Source organism: Suncus etruscus, chromosome 8 (genome assembly GCF_024139225.1).
Source record: "Suncus etruscus isolate mSunEtr1 chromosome 8, mSunEtr1.pri.cur, whole genome shotgun sequence".
Taxonomy (NCBI): domain Eukaryota; kingdom Metazoa; phylum Chordata; class Mammalia; order Eulipotyphla; family Soricidae; genus Suncus; species Suncus etruscus.
Window position 1 is genome coordinate 123,522,172 of NC_064855.1, and position 12,168 is coordinate 123,534,339.

The following is a 12,168-nucleotide window of genomic DNA, read 5'->3' on the forward strand; positions in this document are numbered from 1 at the left end:
CCAGGAGTTAAGTCCTGAGCACTTCCAGGTGTGGCCCCAAAACCAAAATAAAGAACTCAAGGGAAGCAAAGGTAGAGGGAAAAGAATCTGTCATGTTCTTCCATTCCCACTCCAAGACGTGGGAGCTGCCACCCGGGCCACCCACCTCTGACCATCTGCCATTCAATTGAGACCCATGTATCAGTTTTAATGGCTATCTGCATGTGTTGGTTATCATAAATGTGGATTCTTAATGACTGTCTAACAGTGTGAGTTTGCACCAAACATGCAGTCGATGGTTGGGAAGAAATGGGTATGTTTATGAAGCATGTGCAGATGGACTGATGTGTAGATGGATGGATGGATGGATGGATGAATCAGCTGATGGATTTATCTGTGAATGAATAGACATATGGAAATGTGTGGATAAATGAGTTGATGGATGGACATATGTGTATGGATAGATGTGTGGATGTATGGATGGACAGATGGAAATGTGTGGATGGATGGGTGGACTTATGTGTGGATAGGTGTATAGATGTATGTGTGGATGTATGTATGTGTAGAGGGATAGACAGATGGAAATGTGAGGTTGGATGAACAAATGTGTGGATGGATGGATGGGTAGGTAGATGGCTGTGTGGATGATAAATGGATGGATGGGTGGATCAGTTGATGGATGTATCTGTGGATGGATGGACAAATGAAAATGTGTAAATGGATGAATGGATGGATGGATGGTGGGTGGATGGATGGATGAACAGATGTGTGGATATGTGGGTGGATGGAAGGATGGTGGATGGATGGATGAATGGACGAATGGATGGGGAGAGGATGAAAGAAACCCAGTCTCTTCTTGTGGTAACTGCTATGAATTACATCCAGTCTGACTCTCACAGGAAGAACTACAAAATAAATTTCATCTAAGGCACGGAAAGCTTGCAACTTTATTAGTGGTTTGTGCAGTAGCGTCGCTTCAATGCTCTGGGGCCACACTGGCAACAAATTCATAAAAGCTGATTTTTATACAAATAGTTTTATTACAAATTTGCATTTTTAAAGAAATACACATTTAAGGAAATTACAGAGAAGGCCTTAGTAGTCTTGAAAAAGATTTTGAAGGCTTTTAGTGAAATGTCATTTAAGGCATAGTGGTCCGAATCTGCTCTCCTGGGACCCATCTGTCCCCCCTCCAGACCTCGCACACAGCTCCCCAGAAACCCAGGGAACTGCCTGTGTGTCCTCTGGGGAAAACACAGACATTCCAGCCCGGTGAAGCCGATACCACACCGGACTGCAGAGCGAGCAATACCGCTCAGACGAAGGCCTTTCCGGGCACCAGGAAGTCAAGTCATTCCATTTGCGGTTAGTGTTCAAAACCCTGAAGATACTTAGCACGAATGAAAACATACACTCCAAGTACACAATTTACCATGATAGACATCATGGCCACGAACTGGGTTCGCTTTTGGCAAGATGCAATTTTTTTTTTTGGTTTGGAGGTCAGTGATGAAAGGGGATGTTTCACGTTTGAAACCCGAGTGGAGGATCCAGGAAGAGAGAGGGGGAGCTAGAGAGACTTCTGTCAATGGTGGAGACAAATCTGAATCCTGCCCTGCCCTGCCTGGTTGCTGGCACCTATATAAGTTACTAAAATATATATATATAAATATATATTTCTTTCGTTCCCGCCGACATTTGGACATTTGGGCCGTGCTTCTCCACGGTCAGATGGTGATTTCTGCCAAAGCAGCAACATAGCACCACACAGGGCAGAAAGGCCTCACGTGGTCGGGGCCAGGGGAGCTGGGGGCTCAGGCCACTGGCCCGATATTTCTACTTGGGAGGTTCTAACACCACATTGGCATCCCTGTGATTTGGACGGGCCAGGCAGGGAAGACCTGGCCTTGGAAATGGCTGGACAGCGCAGGAAACAGACAGTCCTGGGGCTGGCAGTCATGCCCAGAGCCCAGAGCAGAGGGGCCCGCCAGCGGAGTCTCCTAGCACCTTCGCTTCTGGTGGACCCTCGGGCCGCGGCAGCACCGACAAGACGGGGGAGCGGGCAGGCTGGGCCCCACGCGGGCCCAACAAAGCCTCGGTGGGAGCGAGTTCTGTCCGTCCCTCCGCAGGAGAGCAGGGAAGCGGGGGTTAGTGGGGGGGGTCCCTCTAAGGCACTCGATGGCTTCTTAGGATGAGACGGTGAGGTACAAGGCTGCGGGGTCCACGCGAGGAGGGTAGCACCATGTGGGACGCGGGTGCTCCGCGCTAAGTCCTCCTCATGCACACCTGACAGCGGCTGATGTGCGTGCGCAGCTCTCCCGCCTTGAGTGTGGATGGCGTGGGTTTCCTAGGGGAAACGGGCGGGTCAGCATCCCCCAATGCCCCGTGTAGGCCCAGCACCCCTGGGCGGCCACCCGGGGCTGGGACCCCGAACAGAGCCAACGTGTGGACACTGCAGGGCACCTGGGGAAGTTCCCTGGGACTGGAACCCATGCTAGTCGGAAGGTGGGCAGTAGGGACCTGAGGGAAAGTCACCCCGCTCCTACGCAGAAGGAGTGTCCACGTAGGGATGGGGCAGATGAGGGACTCATGAGGCTGCAGGTATAGATGAGGGTCCCAAGGGACCAGGAGTGTCGGTGAGGAACCCACAGGGCAGGAGGTGGAGACGAGATTCCCACAGGGCAGGAAGTGTAGACAAAGGTCCCACAGGCCAGGGGTGTAGACAAGGGTCGCTCCGGCCGGGGTGTAGACGAGGGCCTCAGAGGGCCAGGGGTCTAGATGAGGGTCCCCAAAAGGACCCCCAAAAGGTGTAAACAAGGGTATCTCAGGGTAGGAGGTGTAGACAAAGGTTCCACAACGCCAGGGGTGTAGACAAGAGTCCCACAGAGCAGGAGGTCTAGACAAGGGTCCCACAACGCCGGGGGTATAAACCAGTATCCTGCCACTCGCGCGCAGACTATCTCGTGGGTGTCGGCGAGCCCACTCACTTGAACATCTCATTCCTCTCGATGGTGGCGAGCCAGAAGCTGTAGGAGTTGGCGAAGTAGTTGCAGGTGCCCCTGCCGTGGCACTCGATGAAAGGCGAGCTGCGGAACTCCTCCAGGCACGAGCCGGGCGACGCCAGCGCCTGGCCGGCACCCTCAGCACCCGCACTGGTGTGCTGCGGTCACAGACACGGGTCAGGGCCTGCCCAGGGCCCCCAGAGCCGCTCTGCCAACACCATCACCCAACCCAGCTGGGCACGGAGGACGGGACCCGCTCTCCATGAGTGGGGAACTGACCCAGCACCACGGCTCCAGGTTTTGGGAGCTCGGTTGGAGTTCAGCGCCCAAAGAAGACACCCTCAATGCAAGGAGCATCGGCAGAGGGACAAAGAGAGAAGAGGGAGAGAGGAGGGACGGACAGAGGAAGGACAGTGGGGCCAGACCGGCAGAGGAGAGGGAGCAAGGACAGCACAGTGGGTCCCAGACCCTCATCGGAAGCAAAGCCTGGTTCCCAAGAGGACCAAACGGGTGACGTGAGGTACCCCCAGTGCAGACTCGGGACAGAGCGAACCGAACCTTGGGCTCAGGCTGCAGCCTCAATTCAGGGTGGAGACAGGAGCTGGCTACGCACCCCCGCTCCTCCTCCCAGCACCCTGAGCCCCCCAGGCTGCAGACCTTCCCATAGGGCATCGGGCGGGCGCTCACCATGACAAAGGAGTAGCCGATCCAGAGCGAGGACCAGCCAGTCGGGCACTGCGGGATCTGGATGGTCTGACTGTGCACGGCCATCACCATGGCTGGGGCCTCGCACACTGAGCACCTGGGGCGGACGGATGGACAGAGGAAAGGACGTGAGTTGCGGGGACATCTTGGGCCCCCAGACGGTCGAGCCAGTGGGGCCTTTCAAATTGCCCAAGGTCCAGCTGGGCCTGTTTGCAGAACCACCTGCCCAGGTCATCTCAACCTTTGCCAGTCCCGGAGCAGAGAGGAGGCGTCATTGCTATCAGGCATCCGAGCACGGCAGGGAGAAACCCAGGACATTCGCTCCCTGGCCAGGCCCCCGGTGCCAGTGTGGACCCAGCAGTTCTAGAGAGCCTCTGGGCTCTATGGGCAGCTGATTGTCTGCTCATGTCCAGAGAGCATATGGGGGTTCACACGCCTCAGAACTCCTCACCCCGCTCCAGCCCCTAAATCGCTCTCTAAGGAACTGTGGAAGAGATTTTCTGTTCTCAGAAACAAATGTTAAAGCGTTATTATGTTAAAGATTTCCCCCTTTGTGTGTGTGTGTGTGTGTGTTTGTTTGTTTTGTTGTATGTTTTGTTGTTGTTGTTTTTGTATGACACCCAGGGTTCACTCCTGGTTCTGCACTCAGGGAATCATTCCTGGAAGTACTTGGAGGACCATGGGGCATGCCAGGGATCAAAACCACGTCGCCTGAGTGCAAAACAAGCACCTTACCCTCTCTGTCCCATCACTTGGCTCCCTCATTTTTTTTGGGGGGGGGGGGCATATCCAGTGACGCTCAGGGGTTACTCCTGGCTATGCACTCAGAAATCATTCCTGGCTCAGGGCACCATATGGGATGCCGGGAGATCGAACCATGATCCGTCCTAGGCTAGTGCGCACAAGGCAAAATGCCTTATGCCCTGCGCCACGACATCAGCCCCTGGGTCCCTCATTTTTAAACAATGTCTCATTAGCTTGCTGTAACCTAGGATTGTAAGGGTGGGACCATATCTGGCAGGTACTCTGGGATTACTCCTGGCTCTGAACTCAGCAATTACTCCTGGTGGGGCCGAGGTACCATACAGGGTGCCAGGAAAGGACCCTGGGTCACAGAGTCCAAGAAAGATCCCTCCACAAGGAACTATCACTCTGGCACTGCCATGCCAGTTAAAGCAGGTTAGAGGGAACCCACCGCTCAGGGGACCCAGAGTTGATGGAACCCAAGGCTGATCTGATCCCTCTACTAAGCCCAGCCCCCACTGTTCCCCACACCTCAGGAATATAGCTCACCTGCTGATGAATGGGCGGATGTTCTCACCGGTGATGGGTGCCATAGACATGGGCATGGGCTCAGGCGTGGACAGCCAGTAGGAATAGTCATTGCGGGACGCGAAGTTGCAGACGTTGTTGATGTTGCAGAAGAGGAAGGGCATGGTGCTGAACTTGCGTAGACAGCTCCCCGCAGTGCCTGCAGCCGACATGCTCCGCTCAGCCCTGCCAGGGCAGTGCCCACTTCTCCTGTGCCCCACACTGCACACCCGTCTCCAGTGCCAGCGCAGCTGGATGGAGCAGGCCCTGCGTGCCCAGCTGCACCACCAGTAGCACCCAGTGCCCAGCACCAAGACAGGCTCAGTGGAGAAGGAAACCCGCTCCCACTAGTGCCAAGCCTGGCACACCAGACAGACCCCATAGTCATGCCCGAGGCTCAGCACACGCACCGCCAGCCCCTGGCACCCATGCTGGCATGGCTAAGCCCTCACCCAGGTCCTGCCCATGGGCACGCTCGTTGCCCTGCACATAGAGCAGAGAGTAGCCGTGGTAGAGGATCTTCGTGCCCGGAGGGCACTGAGGCTCGTCCACCGTCTGGCTGTGTCTGGTTACCAGGAAGCCATGGTCCACCGACGGGGTCCCTGGGGGGCCCATGGAGCCCGGCAGCCCATCAGGGCCAGGAGGGCCTGGAAACCCTCGTGGACCTAGAGGACAGACAGGAGGGGTCAGTGGGCCTAAGATTCTGGAAAGGTGGAGTGAGATGGGAGCCTGGATCTGGGGTGACATGTGCCCCTCACTGAGACAACGAGCAGTGCCTGCAGGGCCCTCCCTAGGGGAGCTCCTCTGAAGGTGTCTGTTGAGGAAGGGGGTCTGGGTCTCCAGAGCTCACTGGCCATGTGCCTCAGCATGTGTGTGGATGCCTTGGACCTCGTCGTCCCCAAGCACAAAGCAGCCAAGTCCTGCTTCCCCACTTCGGTTGACTGGCAGCCCAACTTTCCTACTGCCCTGTGGACTCTCCTGCGTGTGCTTCCCTGGCAGAGCTGCAGGATAGACAGCCCTGGGTCCTCCGAGCCCCTTCCTCCAGCATACACCCCCACACCCTCGGCCCCGTCGAGAACAGAACCAACTCACCAGTGGGCCCGAAGGGTCCTGGCTCTCCTTTCAGTCCGGGGGCGCCATCAAACCCAGGGCTGCCCGGTGATCCAGGCAAGCCTACTGACCCAGTGACACCTGCAGGGGAGAGAGGGGACTCTGACGGGCCAGCACTGTCCCCACCCTGGACAGATGTGTCCTGGGCTGCAGAGCCTGGAGCCTGGGCGCAGTCGGGGGCACCTGCTAAGGCCCACCCAGGACCTGGCACAGGCTGCGACGGTGGGAGAGGCACCGCACAGCTGCCTCCTTGCTCCCTGCTGCTGCACCCCTTCGGCCTGAGCACATGTACCCCACACCCCTGCAAAGTCTGAGCACCCTCGGCTCGCATCCCTGCATCCCTGCAGCCTGAGCAAACTCAACCTGCACCCCCATACCCCTGAACAGTCTGAGTGTACTCACCTTGCTGTCCTTTGGGGCCAGGCGGTCCTTGAAGCCCTTTCAGACCAGCAGGACCCTCGGGGCCAGGGATTCCTGGCTCCCCTTTGATGACGTCGTAGGGGCCAGGTGGGCCGGGCGGCCCAGGGAGACCTGGGGGCAAAAGGAGGATGTGGCTGTCAGTCTCCCCGGCCCACAGCCTGAACGCCGAGCCATGAGTCCTTAGGCCAGAACCAATGGGTCAGCACTGAGAACACCCTCCCGTGGCTGCCCCCTGCAGGGCTGGACCAGGAACACAACCGCCTTCCCCATGGGCCATCATGGCGTGGCTCTGCCCTCACCCAGGTTTCTAGACTCCCCAGCATCGGAACCTCCAGCCCACCCTCCCTCTTCAGGCTGCACCCTTGTCTCCCCCCTCCACCTCTCTGCAGGACCCAGGCCCTCCCTGACAAGCTCAAGGGCCCCCATGGCTGATTCCACGAAAGAGCCGGGCATCCTGCTGAGGATCTCCGTCTCCTGGGGCAGAAGCTCTGCACTTGCCCACAGGCTCAGGGACACCCAGGCCAGACCCACCTTTTTCTCCGGGGAAGCCTTGATCTCCGGGCTCGCCCTTGAGTCCCTGGAGGCCGGGAAGCCCCTTCTGACCTGCAGGGAAGCGGGACAAGGTGTTTCTGGGTCACACAGCCCCCAAGTCAGTGCAGCAAGGTGGGTGAGGTGGCCTTTGTGTGCTGAGTGTGGCACACGTGTGTGGCGGTGTGTGTGTGTGTGTGCATGCCGTGTTGCAATACGTGCAGCCATGTCTGCAAACATGCAACTGACCATTCACCATTGCCCCGTGCAGGGCCACGGTCTGAGAACACCCATTATGTACATGTGTGCATGTGTGTGTGTGCATATGCATATATGTGTGTGTCCATGCATGGGGGGTTGTCTCCAAGCAACAGCCGCTCTTACCTTGGAACCCTGGGACACCGGGAGGCCCAATGTCTCCCTTAGAGCCTGTGAGCCCGGGAGAGCCGCCGATACCCTGGACACAAAAAGACACTTGGAAACTGCCCACAAGGCGCCCAGTGCTGGGCTCTGCCTGCTCCCAGAGCAGTAGAGAGGGCACCGTGCCCCATCTCAAGCCTGAAGGCCAGAATCTAGGCCCACAGGAATCTAAACTTCTCCCTCTGTTCCTCCCTACGTTCCTCCTCTGGTCCTCCCTCTGCTTTTCCCTTTGTATATCCCAAGGCGTGCTTCATTCATTGGGGGCTTGGGAGGTTCAGGCTACACTAAGCAGTGCTCATGGCTGACAGCTGGTTCTGTGCTCAGGGCTGACTCCTGGCAGGGTGCAGGGGTCCCAGGTTGGCCTCATGCAAGGCCACTGCTTAGCTACCACCATCCCTGCCCCACGCCCAGCCACTTGGCCCTAAGCGGCCTCTCCCGCCCAGCCCTGAGGCCCAGCTCCCCCCACTTTCCACGGTGTCTGGCCAGAGGGGAGCACTTCCACACGAGCTCTGCACAGGAGCTGCAGGTGCGGCTCCAGAGATAGCTGAGCTGAGGCCTGGCAGGTACCACAGGCTTGGTCGTGCCCTGTCGCCTACTAACACCACTCTTAGGGCTCCTTGGAGAGCCCCGATCCAGCTGCAAGAGCTCTCGGGGGGGAGTCCTGGGTGAGGACTTTTGGGGGCAGTCGCAAGGCCGCATGCACAAGACCCCACATTCACTCACCGGCATGCCCTGGAATCCTGGGTCTCCTTTGGGTCCTGGGGCACCGGGTGTGCCAGGCCAGCCAGGGTTTCCTCTGTCCCCTTTCAGGCCGTCCAGTCCAGGGAGTCCAGGAGGACCCATGGGACCCGGCATGCCTGAGGGTGTAGATGGGAGGGAAGGAGGGGGAGGTGGGGGCTGTCGGAACAACCCTGCATCCGCACCACGCTGTACCCAGCAACAGGTCTGGGCATCAGGCAGGGCCAGGAGAGCTCAGGTACCCTGAGGCTGTAGCCAGCGGTGAGGGCACAGAGGGGCCCCCAAAGGGCCCTGCACATCCCCTCATACTGACAGTTCTCGGGCGAATCTCCATGTGGTCTAGGGTCCACCGACACCCCCTCTACACCTACCTACACTCCCTCTACACCAGGTCCTGTTTACACCTATGCAGACCAGTTTCATCTCCACCCATCTATATTAGGTTCTGTCTACACCCCATATAGATCAGGCCCCATCTATCCCTCATATAGATCAGATTTTGTCTACATCAGGTCCTATCTACACCAGGACCTTTCTACCCACATCTAGTCCAGGTTCTGTCTACACCTCATCTATACCCAGTCCCATCCGCAGCTCCATGCGGGGCCCCCTCCTCACCTGGCAGTCCAGGCTGTCCCTGGGGGCCACGGTCCCCTTTGGGACCTTCCATGGCATGGCCTGGAGCTCCGGGGAGTCCTGGCTGCCCTTGGGGCCCTGGGGGGCCCATGAATCCTTGCTCTCCCTTCGGTCCGGGGATTCCTGGACTCCCGGCCAGTCCTGGGATGCCCACTTCGCCTTTAGAACCTGCAGAGGGGGCAGGTGGAAGAAGGGGTAGGAATCAGGGAGGCATGGGCAGGCACAGTGTGAGGGTCTGTGCCTGGCATCCTGCGCAGGGAGCTGGGGACAGGTGAAGGTACCTTTCTCGCCCTTGGAGCCGGGGAAGCCTGGCATGCCTCTTCCGGGAAGGCCTGAGAGAAAAAGGGGATCACTGTGTTGCCCCAGGGCCCACTGGGTCTCCCTCAGTCTCCCACCCCCTAGACGGGCACAGCCAAGCCCTGGGAGGGGCGGCAGGAGGAGTCCAGAGGGCACAGCCCCACCTCACCACGGTCCCACCTGAGAGTGTGTGGCCCCAGATAAACTCCACAAGGCCTCAGAGGGCTCTGGTGCCCCAGAGTGAGCAGTGACGCCCCCTTCGGCTCCCTCGCGCCCACCTACCTGGCTCGCCCTTCTCCCCCGCTGACCCTGGAAATCCGTCACTGCCAGGTTCACCCTTCTGGCCGGCGGGGCCAGTGGGGCCGGGTCTGCCAGGGACACCTGGAGACAGAGGGGCGTCCATCACATGGGGACCCCACATGGCAGGGGGAGGGACCTTCGCACAGATCACACATACACACAAGCACACACATACACACAGACACACACAAGGGTGTGGGAATGGCTTAGAACCAGCCTATTTTCACTCTGGACAGTGGCCAGAGTCACAGACAACCCAAGCACCCAGCTCTGATGCCATGTTCAGCTGGGAAGCACAGGGAGGAAGGTCCAGCTCCCCCAGACCCCTGGTTCCCCCTCGAAACTTGCAGCCATTCTTGAACTCCTCCCCACCCCCAACAAGGTGCCCAACTCTACCTGCTTCTCCTTTCACGCCTTGGATGCCATCCAGGCCTGGGAGGCCCTTGTCTCCTTTCTCCCCGGGCAGCCCGGGGCTCCCTGCAGAAGCAGACACAGGCTCAGGGGCTGGTCCCCAGCATCCAACGCCCGCCCCAGGGAGCCCTCACCTACCTGGGTAGCCGGCCGTGCCCGGCAGGCCCTTGGGCCCGGGGGAACCAGGCATTCCTGGGATACCAGCACTTCCTTTCTCTCCCTTCTCGCCGGGACTTCCTGGGAAGCCAGCCAAGCCCTGGTCTCCCTGTGGCAGAAGCATGTTGGGTGACCCACTTGCCCATCTGCGCTGGGGCTCCCAGGGAAGCAGAGGGATGTCCACGGTCGGGACATGGGAGAAGAGTGAGCACATGCTGAGGACATGGTGTGTGTGAGCGGTCGAGACATGGTGAGCACTTGGTCGGGAAAATGTGTGCAGTGTAGCTACCGTGTGTACACATGAGGACAGGTGTGTGCAGTGTGGTCATCATGTGAGGCACATGTATGCAGTGTGGTCACTGTGCGTGCAGGTAAGGACATGTGTGTGGCATAGGTCACACATACAATGTAGCTACCATCTATACATGTAAGGACAGGTATGTGCAATGTGGTCACCATGTATTCATGTTTGAGGACACAATGTTCAATATGGCTAGTGTGTATACATTACAGGACACATGTGTGGTCACCATGTGTGCATGTGAGGACACGTATGTACAATGTGGTTGTCATCCCTAACACCGCCCACAACGTTCCCACAAGAGCCCCATCCCTTGGCCACCCCGTGGATGTGCAGACAGACACAGAGGAACACCGAGGCTGTCCCGAGACCCCCGGGTGGAGGGGCCAGGCTGGCCGAGGGGACTTACCTTGTCCCCAGGCCGCCCTGGAATGCCGACACCAGGCAGCCCTGCCTGGCCCTTCTCGCCCTTGGTACCCTTCTCCCCAGGCACGCCGGGCATGCCCTGAGGGCCGGGGATCCCGGGCACCCCCTTCTCTCCAGGAGATCCTGCAAACACAGTGGTGCACCTCAGAGAGGTTCAGACTTGGGGTGGCTCCAACCCAAGGGCCCCAAGTGAGACGGGGAGGCCTGGGGAGGCCAAGGACCTTGGCCCCTGCCTGATGCCACCGGAGGTCGCTGGAGTGAAGTACAAGCAGCCATGCTGGCTGACCTCAGGGAGAACAGGCCACCGCTGGGACAGAACTTCGGGGACTGGCAGGCTCTGGACGCTTCCAAAACCACCACCTCGGGGTCAGGAAGCACCAGTGGGGGCCACGGTTAAGGCCCATGGCTGGGGCACTCAGGATCCTTCTGAGTTAAATATTAGCTCCTCCTCACCACGATGACCAAACGGGCTGCACAGGGAGCCAATAGACGAGACCATGTGCCCAGGGGCTCTGCTGCCCACAGGTATGGCACGGCTCATGCCACTGTACGGCTTCCAGCCTTGCTGGCACCACATGCCACCATCCTTGGGGTGTCCCAGGTACTATGCCCCCCTCCAAGCCTGCCCCAGTACTGTGTGCCCGCTTGCCTACCTGGCATTCCCATTCCGCCAATCGCTCCTTTGGGGCCAGGAAGTCCTGGGGCTCCAGGGCTCCCACCGATGCCAGGGTCACCTTTAGGGCCTAGAGGCACAGAGATGATTGGAACAGGTCAGGGTCATGAGAACAGGGGCCTGTCCTCTGGGCATCCTGCCCACCCGGCCCCCTGCCGTCCTCACGTACCTGGCTGCCCTGGCTGACCGATCAGGCCATCCTTTCCTGGGACTCCGGGAGTCCCCGGGTCGCCCCGGGACCCCTTGTCACCAGTGGGTCCGATTTGTCCTGGGAATTAGAAAGAGCCCGGGTGGGGGGCAGGTCACTGTGGAGAACAGGTGGTTCCGATGGGAAGGAACCGGAATTGACTAGGATTGGGGACGGGGACAGGGGGTAGGGATAGAGGAGTGGGGTCACTGGACAGGGGAGACAGTGGCCCCCTCGGAACTGCACTCACCTTTCTCACCCTGGTCGCCCTTCTGCCCCTTCATGGTGCCCATATCCAAGTGGTCCATGGTGCCAGGCTTCCCGGGGAGACCGGTGTCACCTTTATCCCCTTTGAAGCCAGGTTCTCCCCTGGGCCCCGAAGAGCCAGGCAAGCCCAAGTCCCCTGTGGAGGAAAGGGGTACCCCGACGTAAGGACACGGCCAGGAACGCTCAACAGACAGCAACTCTCGGGTCTCGAGGTATAGGCAAGTGCTCCCACACCTCACCTCCTGCAGAGAGCCTCCTCCCTCTGGCTAGCCTCATCCGGGACTCCCACGGTCCCCCATGT

At 58.9% G+C, this 12,168-nt stretch overlaps 1 protein-coding gene across 1 annotated transcript in view; it reads right to left on the reverse strand.

Moving 5' to 3' along the window:
• Nucleotides 1–896: 896 nt before the first annotated feature.
• Nucleotides 897–12,168, reverse strand: part of COL4A1 (collagen type IV alpha 1 chain) — a 71,007-nt gene continuing 59,735 nt past the window's right edge. Inside the window, exons 34-52 of the mRNA XM_049778092.1 lie at nt 11,851–12,003; nt 11,583–11,681; nt 11,394–11,483; nt 10,724–10,863; nt 9,996–10,122; nt 9,843–9,923; nt 9,429–9,527; nt 9,131–9,181; nt 8,832–9,017; nt 8,199–8,332; nt 7,440–7,512; nt 7,059–7,130; nt 6,510–6,638; nt 6,090–6,188; nt 5,450–5,662; nt 4,980–5,157; nt 3,669–3,783; nt 2,967–3,139; nt 897–2,326 (exon numbers count right to left, since the gene is read on the reverse strand). Coding sequence (XP_049634049.1) covers nt 2,245–2,326; nt 2,967–3,139; nt 3,669–3,783; nt 4,980–5,157; nt 5,450–5,662; nt 6,090–6,188; nt 6,510–6,638; nt 7,059–7,130; nt 7,440–7,512; nt 8,199–8,332; nt 8,832–9,017; nt 9,131–9,181; nt 9,429–9,527; nt 9,843–9,923; nt 9,996–10,122; nt 10,724–10,863; nt 11,394–11,483; nt 11,583–11,681; nt 11,851–12,003 — 2,294 coding nt within the window. The 3' untranslated portion in view covers nt 897–2,244. The remainder of the gene's footprint in view (nt 2,327–2,966; nt 3,140–3,668; nt 3,784–4,979; nt 5,158–5,449; nt 5,663–6,089; nt 6,189–6,509; nt 6,639–7,058; nt 7,131–7,439; nt 7,513–8,198; nt 8,333–8,831; nt 9,018–9,130; nt 9,182–9,428; nt 9,528–9,842; nt 9,924–9,995; nt 10,123–10,723; nt 10,864–11,393; nt 11,484–11,582; nt 11,682–11,850; nt 12,004–12,168) is intronic.